This window comes from Podarcis muralis, chromosome 8 (genome assembly GCF_964188315.1).
Source record: "Podarcis muralis chromosome 8, rPodMur119.hap1.1, whole genome shotgun sequence".
Lineage (NCBI taxonomy): Eukaryota > Metazoa > Chordata > Lepidosauria > Squamata > Lacertidae > Podarcis > Podarcis muralis.
In genome coordinates this window covers 1,445,879-1,458,733 of record NC_135662.1, presented here as the reverse complement: position 1 = coordinate 1,458,733, position 12,855 = coordinate 1,445,879, and the positions used below count along the sequence as shown (strand labels likewise).

The following is a 12,855-nucleotide window of genomic DNA, read 5'->3' as shown; positions in this document are numbered from 1 at the left end:
TACCTTTACCTATCTGGTGGTCCACTGTGACTAATAATAATAATAATAATAATAATAATAATAATATTTTTTTATTTATACCTCGCCCTTCCCGGTTCAAAAACCGGACTCAACAAATCTAAAACACTTAATTGTAAAAGCAGCATAAAAATACAGTATAAGAACATGAATAACAATAAATTTCAAAGTTCTGAAATCAATTTAGGGGAAATCCATCTAATAAACGTTAGATAATCCCCAGGGCTAGCTGGCTGAATTGGTCCTACTTGGGCCAGTGAGAAGGCCAGGGGAGAATTAGCTATGGGATCCCAGAGCGGGTGATTGTCATAAAAGGGGAGGGGGAGTTAAGAGATGGGAAAGAAAAGATCAGTCTGAATTCAAATTAAAGGCCAGGCGGAATAGCTCTGTCTTACAGGCCCTGCGGAAGGAGGTTAAATCCTGCAGGGCCCTGGTCTCCTGGGACAGAGCGTTCCACCAGGTTGGAGCCACCACTGAGAAGGCCCTGGCCCTGGTGGAGGATAGTCTGGCTTCCTTAGGGCCCGGGACCTCTAAACTATGATTATTCATGGTCCTCTGTGGGGCAGACCAGGAGAGGCGGTCCCATAAATATGAGGGCCCTAAGCCACAAAGGTCTTTAAAGGTCAAGACCAGCACCTTGAACCTGACCCTATACTCCACCAGGAGCCACCTGGGCCCCCTTTGGCTTGACCCAACAGGCTCTTCTTATATTCTGAGTTGCTGGAAGGGTCTCTTCCCTGGGGGCATCCTTCTCTGTTCCTGGCATCACAACAGCCCCCTCCCCTGTCCGCTCCCCCCTGGCTGGCGTCCCCCTTCCCCTGAAGGCTCTCACGTCCTCCTCCATGTGCCAGGACTCTGCTGGCCGGGGCAGGAGAGCGGTCACCCAGCGTATTGTCCCACTGCCATGGCAACTTGCACGGTGCGTGACTCTGAATGGGGATCCTGGCTCTTCCTCTTGGCTCGACACCCCCTGGCGGGGGAAGCACAAAAGGAGCCTTTCGGGTGAGGAAGGGGGGCTGCCAGTCCTCAGTCCCAAGGAGGCCCCTCGCCCTCCAGGCGTCCAGCCAAGCAGAGGACGCTCTCCTGGTTTCGGAGAGAGATGCTCCGCAATGAGGCTGCCAACTGCTGTTCTCCGGTGGGACTTGTTTTCCGGAGAAAAGGCAGCGAAGGAAGCTTTTGCCGCCTCAAAAGTATTTCACTGTAGTAACTAAGGAAGAGGACACGGGTGGCACTGTGGGTTAAACCACAGAGCCTAGGGCTTGCCGATCAGAAGGTCGGCGGTTCGAATCCCCGTGACGTGGTGAGCTCCTGTTGCTCGGTCCCTGCTCCTGCCCACCTAGCAGTTCGAAAGCACGTCAGAGTGCAAGTAGATAAATAGGTACCACTCCGGCGGGAAGGTAAATGGCGTTTCCGTGCACTGCTCTGGTTCGCCAGAAGCGGCTTAGTCATGCTGGCCACATGACCCGGAAGCTGTACGCCGGCTCCCTCGGCCAGTAAAGTGAGATGAGCGCCGCAACCCCAGAGTTGGTCACGACTGGACCAAACAGTCAGGGGTCCCTTTACCTTTATGTAGCTATAATATCCTTTTTGAGCGGAGGTGACAAGAACTGCACACAATATTACAAAAGCTGCCACACCATAGATTTGTGTGTGTGTGTGATAAGATCTCTTTGGTGCTAATGCGTGGCTGACTCTGGGGTGGGACAGTATTGGTGGCGCTGGCCGAGGGCTGCCCCCTGTGCCAAAAGCCACACCAACACATCTTCTCCTCTTTCCAGGGGGTGAAGAAGCCCTTCACGGAGGTGATCAGAGCCAACATCGGCGATGCCCAGGCGATGGGGCAGAAACCCATCACCTTCCTCCGCCAGGTACGGTCCGAGGGGAGGGCGGCGACGGAGGCAGCCACAGGTGGGCTGAGGTCAGGGACGCAGGGGGTGGAACACCAGAGACAGCCCTGGGTGGGAAGGAGAGGGGAGGACTAGGAGGCCAGACCTGTGGGATTTCTGCATAGTAGTAGTAGTAGTAGTAGTAGTAGTAGTAGTAGTAATAATAATAATAATAATAATAATAATAATAATAATAATAATTTATTTATATCCCGCCCTCCCCAGCCAAAGCCGGGCTCAGAGCGGCTAACAACAGAAAAAGGATAAAACATTTTAAAATCATTTCATTATAAAATCAGTTCAAATCAGATTAATGGCAACCATGGGGCTAGAGTGCTATGAGGATTACAGAAGGAGGGGTCAGGCTGTGCCTTGACCAAAGGCCAGGTGGAAGAACTCTGTCTTTCAGGCCCTGCGGAAAGATGTCAAGTCCCGCAGGGCCCTAGTCTCTTGTGACAGAGCGTTCCACCAGATCGGGGCCACGGCCAAAAAAGCCCTGGCTCTAGTTGAGGCCAGCCTAACTTCTCTGTGGCCTGGGACCTCCAAGATGTTTTTGTTTGAAGACCGTAAGGTCCTCTGTGATCATACCAGGAGAGGCAGTCCCATAGGTACGAGGGTCCTAGGCCATATAGGGCTTTAAAGGTCAAAACCAGCACCTTGAACCTGATCCTGTACTCCACCGGGAGCCAGTGCAGCTGGTATAGCACTGGATGAATGTGATCTCGCAGCGAAGACCCCGTAAGGAGTCTCGCTGCGGCATTCTGCACCCGCTGGAGTTTCTGGGTCAGTCTCAAGGGCAGCCCCACGTAGAGCGAGTTACAATAATCCAGTCTGGAGGTGACCGTCGCGTGGATCACAGTGGCTAGGTCAGGGCGAGAGAGGTAAGGAGCCAACTGCTTAGCTTGGCGGAGATGGAAAAATTTCGCCTTTGTTAAAAGCTTAGGGGGAAAGTGGCTGGGGTTGTGGGGAGATTTGAGTCCCTTGAGTTTCCATTGATCAAATTGGATTAATGGGGGATGGTGGGAGTTGTAGCCCAAAGACCCAGTGGGCACCTGCTTGGCACAAGTCTGACTGAGAGGGTGCAGCTCACTAGACTGAAATGGGACGGGGTTTGGGGAACCACGGAGGCTGGTTCTCAGCTTTGCTCTCGCCTGGCAGGTCAGCGCCCTCTGCATGTTCCCGGACCTCTTGAAGGACCCCAACTTTCCCGAGGATGCAAAGGAGAAGGCCCGGAGGCTGCTGGCGGCGTGTGGGGGGCACAGCATCGGTGAGCCCCCTTTGCCCTTCCTCTGGCATCCTTTCCTGGGTGCGGGTGCCAAGGTCCAACTGCCCCTTCCTCCCCCTTGCTGAAACACCTCCATCCCACAGAAGAACCGCTCGGGGCCTCTCTGGCCCTCCAAGTGTTTGGACTCAGGGGCGTAGGAAGGGGGAGTGCGGGGGGTTCGGTCCGCCCCAGGGGTCTTCCCGGAGGGGGTGGCAAAACGCCACACTGCAGGGGTTGGCACTTACTGCAGGGTGCATCCTTCGTGGCCAGTTCCCAGAGGGATGGAGAGCCCGGCCTCCAGAGAAAGGACCATATGCAAGTCATTTGCTGCCCATCTGTGAAATGGGAACAATTCATGCCATTTTTACAGATTTGCACAAACAGTGAGGGCTTGTGGTGTCGTCATTGCACAGTGCAAATATTTTTCAGTATCGTCATCCAACCTCTTCACACAATACCTGCTTGGGCTCTGATCAGATTTGATCTAATGTTATTTCTTATTAAATCTGCATAGCACCCTTCAAAGATTTCAGGGCCGTTCGCGGCATACAAATGCAAAACGAAAACACAAAATACATAATAGGAACAACAACAAACCAAACCAATAACAAAAACCAATAACGCCTCTTTAGACTTTTGAATATTTTAAGACACACACACACACACACACACACATGCATATTCCACCTTGTCACAAATTCCAGATCCGCTGGTCCAGGAGTTCTGAAATATACTCGGAGTCGAGTGTGGATTTCATGCTCTTTATTCAGCTCATAGTGGTGAGGGAGGAATGAAAGTTTCCCCAAAGTATCTGCTTTATATACATTATTTACACAATGGGCCCCACGTGATTGGCTAATTCCGAGATTCACTTGTAGGCCAATCAGGTTGTGGATTCACTTCCACCTGGAGCTGGATTGGGTGGCTCCTGTGGACCAATCAGACTGCTGCACTCTGGACCCTATTGTTCTAGGACCAATCAGACTGCTGCATTCTGGACCCTATTATTCTAGGACCAATCAGACTGCTGCAATTTGAATCCTATTGTTCTAGGACCAATCAGACTGCTGCAATTTGGATCCTATTGTTCTAGGACCAATCAGACTGCTGCAATTTGGATCCTATTGTTCTAGGACCAATCAGACTGCTGCAATTTGGATCCTATTGTTCTAGGACCAATCAGACTGCTGCAATTTGGATCCTATTGTTCTAGGACCAATCAGACTGCTGCAATTTGGATCCTATTGTTCTAGGACCAATCAGACTGCTGCAATTTGGATCCTATTGTTCTAGGACCAATCAGACTGCTGCAATTTGGATCCTATTGTTCTAGGACCAATCAGACTGCTGCAATTTGGATCCTATTGTTCTAGGACCAACCAGACTGCTGCAATTTGGATCCTATTGTTCTAGGACCAACCAGACTGCTGCAATTTGGATCCTATTGTTCTAGGACCAATCAGACTGCTGCAATTTGGATCCTATTGTTCTAGGACCAACCAGACTGCTGCATTCTGGACCCTATTGTTCTAGGACCAATCAGACTGCTGCATTCTGGACCCTATTGTTCTAGGACCAATCAGACTGCTGCAATTTGGATCCTATTGTTCTAGGACCAATCAGATTGCTGCATTCTGGACCCTATTGTTCTAGGACCAATCAGACTGCTGCCTTTTGGATCCTATTCAACTCAGGACATAACAAGTTCCTTCTCTCCTCCTCTCTCTCCCACCTTCAGGTGCCTACAGTGCCAGCCCTGGCATTGAGCTCATACGCCAGGATGTGGCTCACTTCATTGAGCGTCGGGACGGCGGAATCCCCTCCAGGGCGGAAAACATCTTCCTGTCTACAGGCGCCAGCGATGCCATTGTGGTATGGGGGGGCGCAGCTCTTGCTTGGGGCTAGAGAGTGAGCGAGGGCATGAAGTGGGGTGGCGAGGTTTGGTTGCAGGATTGGGGCTGCTCCATTAACCCCACCACCACCACCACCGCCGCTGAGGCTCCCTCTTGGTCTGCCCCTTAGACGATCCTGAAGCTGCTGGTCTCAGGGGAGGGGCGCTCCCGTACGGGGGTGATGATCCCCATCCCCCAATACCCGCTTTACTCCGCTGCTTTGGCCGAACTCAACGCCGTGCAGATCAACTACTACCTGGACGAGGACAAATGCTGGGCCCTGGACATTGGGGAGCTGCGGAGGGCCCTGAAAGAGGCTCGCCAGCACTGCCAGCCCCGTGCCCTCTGCATCATCAACCCGGGGAACCCCACTGGTAGGTCCCCCAAGCTCAGGGTACCCCAGCTGCAGGGGCAGCCTTGGGCGCTATTGTTGTAAACAAAAATCTGCCCTTTTCCCCGTATGGGGTATCCAAGAGCCCATATAGAGTCCCTACGCAGGTTCCCTGTCGGTAGGAGAAAATAACAGAGGCCAACCAGAGAATATTGCTAGTAAGCCTGATCTTTATTGATCTGTTGCAACAGGGTCCTCACTCACCACACGCAGGAGGGAGGAGGAACCCCGAACAATGGCGCACAAGGCCTTATATAGATATTTTAAATTCCCTGCCCTGGAGCTCAAGACCACACCTCCATACATCATACATGCATCACAGAAAAGGTGGTCTACAGCAGAAATCTGAGTGCATTGTTTATCTTGTCTGACAGGGTAGCTGTTTAATGGTCACTTGGATTGCCTGGGGAGCCTGGACAGTCTTTTGTAATGATAAATACTTAGTTCCTGAGCCAGGTCACAGGCTCACACACTATTCATCTCTTAAATGTGCCCTTAAGACACGATTTGTGAAGGAAAAGACAATGGGGAGGCTTTCCTTTTTTCTTTGACCTTGCAGAGAAAACATTTGGGAATCAAAAATGGTTCCAGGTTGGTCTTCCTGTGCTGATCTATGTACGTGTTGGTTGGTACACTTATGAACATTTAACATATATCTGAGACCTCAAAATTCCTATCACAGTATGGCGCCCAGTGGAGGGCAGAAGCGCATCTCCTGCAAACCTCTCTTTGTCTCCACTTCTCCCGCCTCAGGGCAGGTCCAGAGCCGCCAGCGCATCGAAGACGTCATCCGCTTCGCCTGGGAGGAACAGCTCTTCCTCCTGGCTGATGAGGTGAGACTTTGGGACCCTGCACAATCGAAGGCAGCGGTGCTTCTGGACACCAGTTGCTGGTCCCACTTGCGGTTTTCCCAACAGAGGCACTGGGAGGACAGGATGGTAGACCTGGTGGGCCTGATCCAGCATCCAGGCCCTTCTCTCAAGAAGGACACTGACAAACTGGAACGTGTCCAGAGGAGGGCAACCAAAATGGTCAAAGGCCTGGAAACGATGCCTTATGAGGAACGGCTAAGGGAGCTGGGCATGTTTAGCCTGGAGAAGAGGAGGTTAAGGGGTGATATGATAGCCATGTTCAAATATATCAAAGGATGTCACATAGAGGAGGGAGAAAGGCTGTTTTCTGCTGCTCCAGAGAAGCGGACACGGAGCAATGGATCCAAACTACAAGAAAGAAGATTCCACCTAAACATTAGGAAGAACTTCCTGACAGTAAGAGCTGTTGGACAGTGGAATTTGCTGCCAAGGAGTGTGGTGGAGTCTCCTTCTTTGGAGGTCTTTAAGCAGAGGCTTGACAACCATATGTCAGGAGTGCTCTGATGGTGTTTCCTGCTTGGCAGGGGGTTGGACTCGATGGCCCTTGTGGTCTATTCCAACTCTATGATTCTATGTTCTTGTGCATCCCTCTTGCTCCATTGACTCATTGGGCCAAGGTCAGGTGGTCTCTCTTCTGGGAAATGGGCTGGAATGAGAGAGGCCAAGGCAGAACATCTGTACTCTGGTTCCTCAAGACTCTTTGCTCCAAGATGTCCTGGAAACTGTGCCAGTGCCTTAGAGACCCCCTCCCCTTTTCCTCTTGGCCCCTCGGCCTCATTTACTTACTCACTCACTTACTAGTTGCTTGTCCCCCAAAGGTCTCCAAGAAAAATATATTTGTAAACATGATAACATGGGGGAACAGAACTGGGAGGAATCATATAACACATTGCTATTTCATATAACATACAACTTACGGGAAAACAAGAGGGAGGCACCAGCCCCATAAATGGCAGCAAATGACATTAACAACATTCAAACAATGAGCAAAACAGGGGGGGCGGGCTGGTGTGGAGGATTCCCTGGTCCTGAATGGGGTAACTGTGCCCCTGAAGGACCAGGTGCACAGCCTGGGAGTCATTCCGGACTCACAGCTCTCCATGGAGGTGCAGGTCAATTCTGTGTCCAGGGCAGCTGTCGACCAGCTCCATCTGGTACGCAGGATGAGACCCTACCTGCCCGCGGACTGTCTCACCAGAGTGATGCTCTGGTTATCTCCCACTTGGACTACTGCAATGTGCTCTACATGGGGCTACCCTTGAAGGTGACCCGGAAACTGCAATTAATCCAGAATGCGGCAGTTAGACTGGTGACTGGGGGCGGCTGCCAAGACCGTATAACACCGATCTTGAAAGACCTACATTGCTCCCAGTACGTTTCCAAGCACAATTCAAAGTGTTGGTGCTGACCTTTAAAGCCCCAAACCGCCTTGACCCAGTATACCTGAAGGAGCGTCTCCACCCCCATCGTTCTGCCTGGACACTGAGATCCAGCTCCGAGGGCCTTCTGGCGGTTCCCTCATTGCGAGAAGCCAGGTTACAGGGAACCAGACAAAGGGCCTTCTCGGTGGTGGCACCCACCCTGTGGAATGCCCTCCCACCAGATGTCAAAGAGAAAAACTACCAGACATTTAGAAGACATCTGAAGACAGCCCTGTTTAGGGAAGCTTTTAATGCTTAATAGGTTATTGTTTTTTAGTGTTCTGTTGGAAGCCGCCCAGAGTGGCTGGGGAAACCCAGCCAGATGGGCAGGGTATAAATAAATTATTATTATTATTATTATTATTATTATTATTATTATTATTATTAATGCTTGCGCGCCAACCCTGTGCCCCTTCCAACCCCCAAGGTCTACCAGGACAACGTTTACGCCGAGGGATCCCAGTTCCACTCCTTCAAGAAGGTGCTCTTTGAGATGGGACCCAAGTACTCTGGCAGCGTGGAGCTGGCCTCCTTCCACTCCATCTCCAAGGGCTTCATGGGCGAGTGAGTAGCCTCTTCCGCCGCACTGCCTGGGGGATAGCCTCTTCCGTAACATGGAAAGAGGGGAGAGTCTGGCTTCTTCCCTGGCTTAAAATCTCCTGCCTAATATGGAGCCAGGAAGAGCCGGGTGGATATTTTAATATTTACTGGCCAATCTTACTGCACAGTTTTGCCCACTTCCTTATCTTGTCAGGTGCGGCTTCCGAGGTGGTTACATGGAGGTGATTAACATGGACCCCTTAGTGCAGCAGCAGCTGAGCAAGCTCGTCTCTGTGCGCCTCTGCCCACCAGTGACTGGGCAGATCCTCTTGGATGTCGTTGTGAATCAGCCTCAGCCTGGAGACCCTTCCTACCAACAGTTCAGCCAGGTGAGTAAAACGGGGGCTGGCAGTGCATTGAGAGGAACTGGGGAATTTTGGGATCACCGCCAATAACAAATTGTTGTTTAGTCGTTTAGTCGTGTCCGCCTCTTCATGACCCCCTGGACCAGAGCACGCCACGCCCTCCTGTCTTCCACTGCCTCCCGCAATTTGGTCAAACTCATGCTGGTAGCTTCGAGAACACTGTCCCACCATCTCGTCCTCTGTCGTCCCCTTCTCCTTGCGCCCTCCATCTTTCCCAACATCAAGGTCTTTTCCAGGGAGTATTCTCTGCTCATGAGGTGGCCCAAGTCTTGGAGCCTCGGCTTCAGGATCTGTCCTTCCCGTGAGCACTCAGGGCTGATTTCCTTAAGAATGGAGAGGTTGGATCTTCTTGCAGTCCATGGGACTCTCAAGAGTCTTCTCCAGCACCAGAATTCAAAAGCATCTATTCTACGGCAATAGAAACTGCCAATATTGTCATGCCTTTAGAACCGTGGTTCCCTAAGTAGAGGGCGGTAGTGCCCCCTGCTGGTGATTCCTGGGTTGGGGTGCACTAAGAGGCAAGTGGGCAGCAGGGGCCACTGGAGGTGTAAACGACTATCGGGACTTTGAAAAGCTGGTGGATTAGCTGAATGCCAGCTGAGTTGTGCTAGTGGTGAACAAGCACTCCCCCCCCCCCATCACCGGTTGGCAAGTAGAGAGGTGAGGTCACATCAATCTAAGGCACTCTCCCATTTTGCCAAGTCACCTGCATGGAGATGTATTTGGGCCAGCAGGTAAAAGGCAAAGGACCCCCGGACGGTTAAGTCCAGTCAAAGTCGACTATGGGGTTGTGGCGCTCATCTCGCTTTCAGGCCGAGGGAGCCGGCGTTTGTCCACAGATATCTTTTCATGTCATGTGGCCAGCAGGACTAAACCGCTTCTGGCACAACGGAACACCGTGATGGAAGCCAGAGCGCACGGAAACGCCGTTTACCTTCCCGCTGCATCTGTACCTATTTATCTACTTGCACTGGTGTGCTTTGGAACTGCTAGGTTGGCAGGAGCTGGGACAGAGTAATGGGAGCTCATTCTGTTGTGGGGATTCAAACCACCAACCTTCCGATCAGGAAGCCCAAGAGGCTCAGTAGTTTAGACTTTGTTGTTGTTGTTTAGTCATTTAGTCGTGTCCGCCTCTTCGTGACCCCCTGGACCAGAACACGCAAGGCACTCCTGTCTTCCACTGCCTCCCGCAGTTTGGTCAAACTCATGCTTGCATCTTCGAGAACACTGTCCCACCATCTCGTCCTCTGTCGTCCCCTTCTCCTTGTGCCCTCCATCTTTCCCAACATCAGGGTCTTTTCCAGGGAGTCTTCTCTTTTCACTAGGTGGCCAAAGTCTTGGAGCCTCAGCTTCAGGATCTGTCCTTCCAGTGAGCACTCAGGGCTGATTTCCTTCAGAATGGAGAGGTTGGATCTTCTTGCAGTCCATGGGACTCTCAAGAGTCTCCTCCAGCACCAGAATTCAAAAGCATCCATTTTTCGGCGATCAGCCTTCTTTATGGTCCAGCTCTCACTTCCATACATCACTACTGGGAAAACCAGAGCTTTAACTATACGGACCTTTGTTGGCAAGGTGATGTCTCTGCTTTTTAAGATGCTGTTTACGTTTGTCATTGCTTTTCTCCCAAGAAGCAGGCGTCTTTTAATTTCGTGGCTGCTGTCACCATCTGCAGTGATCATGGAGCCCAAGAAAGTGGTTTAGACTAGGGGCGTACGTAGTGGGGGGTGGAGGGGGCAGGTCGCCCCAGGTGCCACTCTGGAGGTGTGTGTGTGACAAGATGGCCCCTGCCTCCCCCCAGCTGTGGAGCATCCGAGGGCGTGTGCAGTCAGTATCGGCGCTGCTCGCGCGGCGTCCATACGGGAGTCTGTATAGCCTGCCTCTCACACGGCGATTGTACAGGCTGCCGCGCATGCGCACTCCGTATAGACGTCGCGTGTGCGCCACTGGGCGGTGTGTCCCGCCCCGGGTACCAAAGAGAGTTCCTCCGTCACTGGTTTAGACCACAGTGCCACCTGTGTCCCTATTTGGGCCTGTAGGGGTGAGAGATGAATCGTGGCCATTCATGGCCCCTTCCTGGTTCCTTTCCTCCACCCTCTGACCTGGAGGGTCTCTCTTCCTCCTCACGATGCAGGAAAAGCAGGCCGTGCTGAGCTGTCTGGCCCAGAAGGCGCAGCTCACGGAAGAGACCTTCAATCGAGCGCCTGGGATCCGCTGCAACCCCGTGCAGGGGGCCATGTATGCCTTCCCCCGAATTCATCTCCCACCCCAGGCTGTGCAAGAGGCACAGGTAAGGCCACACCTCCACCTGGGGCTTCAGGATCCTCTTTCCAGGGAGGGGCCAGGACTCAGGGGCAGGACAGATGCTAGGCGTGCAGAAGAGAGCTGCAAGTTTGAGCCCCGGCCTCTCCAGCCGGAATGATCTCTTTGCTACAAAACGTTTCATTGCTTTCGTCGCATTTATCTATTCATGCAAATATTTATATATCGCCGCATCACTTTAAAAGGTATATCAAAGCGGTTGGCAGCAATAAAAACATAAATCCATGCAATAAAACCAGAAAGAAGTTAAACCATGCATCATTTAAGAGTTGTGGCAGGGTGGCTTCTCAATTGCCAGCCCAAGCCTGGCAGAATAGAAGATGTCTGCTGAATCTCTAGGTGCAGAGATTTCCACAGGACAGGCCTGGAGACATTTCTTCTTGTTGTTCCATGAGCCTCACCATGGGCTTGGGTTGACCAGGTACCTTTTGGGAAGTTGTGTGTCTTTCATTCGTTGTCCTGCCTGGGACTCCCCTTCCAGAACTTGGCTGCCCATCTCCAGAGCACTGAGCTCCACCAGCTTCCAAGCGGCTAGCATCCCATTCCCACCTCTCCAGAACATGGACTGGCTCCCATCTCCCAGCCCCCCCCCCCAAAGCATCTCCATGCCACTAGCTCTTGTCTCCCCCTTCCCTTCTCCCAGGCCCTGGGCCAGGCGCCAGACATGTTCTTCTGCCTGAAACTTCTGGAGGAGACGGGCATCTGTGTCGTGCCAGGGAGTGGCTTTGGCCAGAAGGAAGGGACCTTTCACTTCAGGTAAAGACCCTCTTGGCTCCCTGTGGTCTCTATTCACTCCTGGGACTCCAGGTGGGCTCTCAGGCTCTCACCTCCATCGTTCAGCCTTGACACTGAGGTCCAGCTCCGAGGGCCTTCTGGCGGTTCTCTCCCGGCGAGAAGCCAAGTTACAGGGAACCAGGCAGAGGGCCTTCTCGGTGGTGGCACCTGCCCTGTGGAACGCCCTTCCTTCAGATGTCAAAGAAATAAACAACTGCCTGACGTTTAGAAGACATCTGAAGACAGTCCTCTTTAGGGAAGCTTTTAATGTTTAATAAACTATTGTATTTTAATATTCTGTTGGAAGCCACCCAGAGGGACAGCTTCAGATGTCTTCTAAAAGTCTGGTAGTTGTTTTTCTCTTTGAAATCTGATGGGAGGGCGTTCCACAGGGCGGGCACCACTACTGAGAAAGCCCTCTGCCTGGTTCCCTGTAGCTTTGCTTCTCACAGGGAGGGAACTGCCAGAAGGCCCTCGGCACTGGACCTTAGTGTCCGGGCTGAATGATGGGGGTGGAGACGCTCCTTCAGGTATACTGGACTGAGGACATTTAGGGCTTTAAAGGTCAGCACCAACACTTTGAATTGTGCCTGGAAACGTACTGGGAGCCAATGCAGGTCTTTCAAGACCAGTGTTATGTGGTCTCAGCTGCCACTCCCAGTCACCAGTCTAGCTGCCGCATTTTGGATTAATTGTAGTTTCCGGGTCATCTTCAAAGGTAGCCCCACGTAGAGCGTATTGCAGTAGTCCAAGCAGGAGATAACCAGAGCATGCACCACTCTGGCCAGACAGTCTGTGGGCAGGGAGGGTCTCATCCTGCGTAGCAGATGGAGCTGGTAAACAGCTGCCCTGGACACAGAATTGACCTGTGCCTCCATGGACAGCTGTGAGTCCAGAATGACACCCAGGCTGCTCACCTGGTCCCCTCCTTTGAAAGAGGATTAGACACATTCATGGAGGAGGAGGAGAGGGCTACTGGTGGCTATGAGCCCTGATGGCAATGTTCTGCCTCCATAGTCAGAGACAGCCAGGCTTCTGAGTCCCAGTTGCTGG

The 12,855-nt window shown here is 52.1% G+C and overlaps 1 protein-coding gene across 6 annotated transcripts in view; it reads left to right on the top strand.

The window, feature by feature from the left end:
* The window catches only part of GPT (glutamic--pyruvic transaminase), a 36,000-nt gene that overhangs the window by 21,288 nt on the left and 1,857 nt on the right, over positions 1 to 12,855 (top strand). For 5 of the 6 annotated variants that reach the window (XM_077932666.1, XM_077932663.1, XM_077932665.1 and 2 more), the window contains 9 exons: positions 1,797 to 1,886; positions 3,063 to 3,171; positions 4,907 to 5,040; positions 5,191 to 5,434; positions 6,205 to 6,284; positions 8,172 to 8,308; positions 8,499 to 8,673; positions 10,841 to 10,996; positions 11,672 to 11,784. In XM_077932666.1, coding sequence (XP_077788792.1) covers positions 1,797 to 1,886; positions 3,063 to 3,171; positions 4,907 to 5,040; positions 5,191 to 5,434; positions 6,205 to 6,284; positions 8,172 to 8,308; positions 8,499 to 8,673; positions 10,841 to 10,996; positions 11,672 to 11,784 — 1,238 coding nt within the window. The remainder of the gene's footprint in view (positions 1 to 1,796; positions 1,887 to 3,062; positions 3,172 to 4,906; positions 5,041 to 5,190; positions 5,435 to 6,204; positions 6,285 to 8,171; positions 8,309 to 8,498; positions 8,674 to 10,840; positions 10,997 to 11,671; positions 11,785 to 12,855) is intronic. The other variant, XM_028735968.2, reaches the window with a different exon arrangement.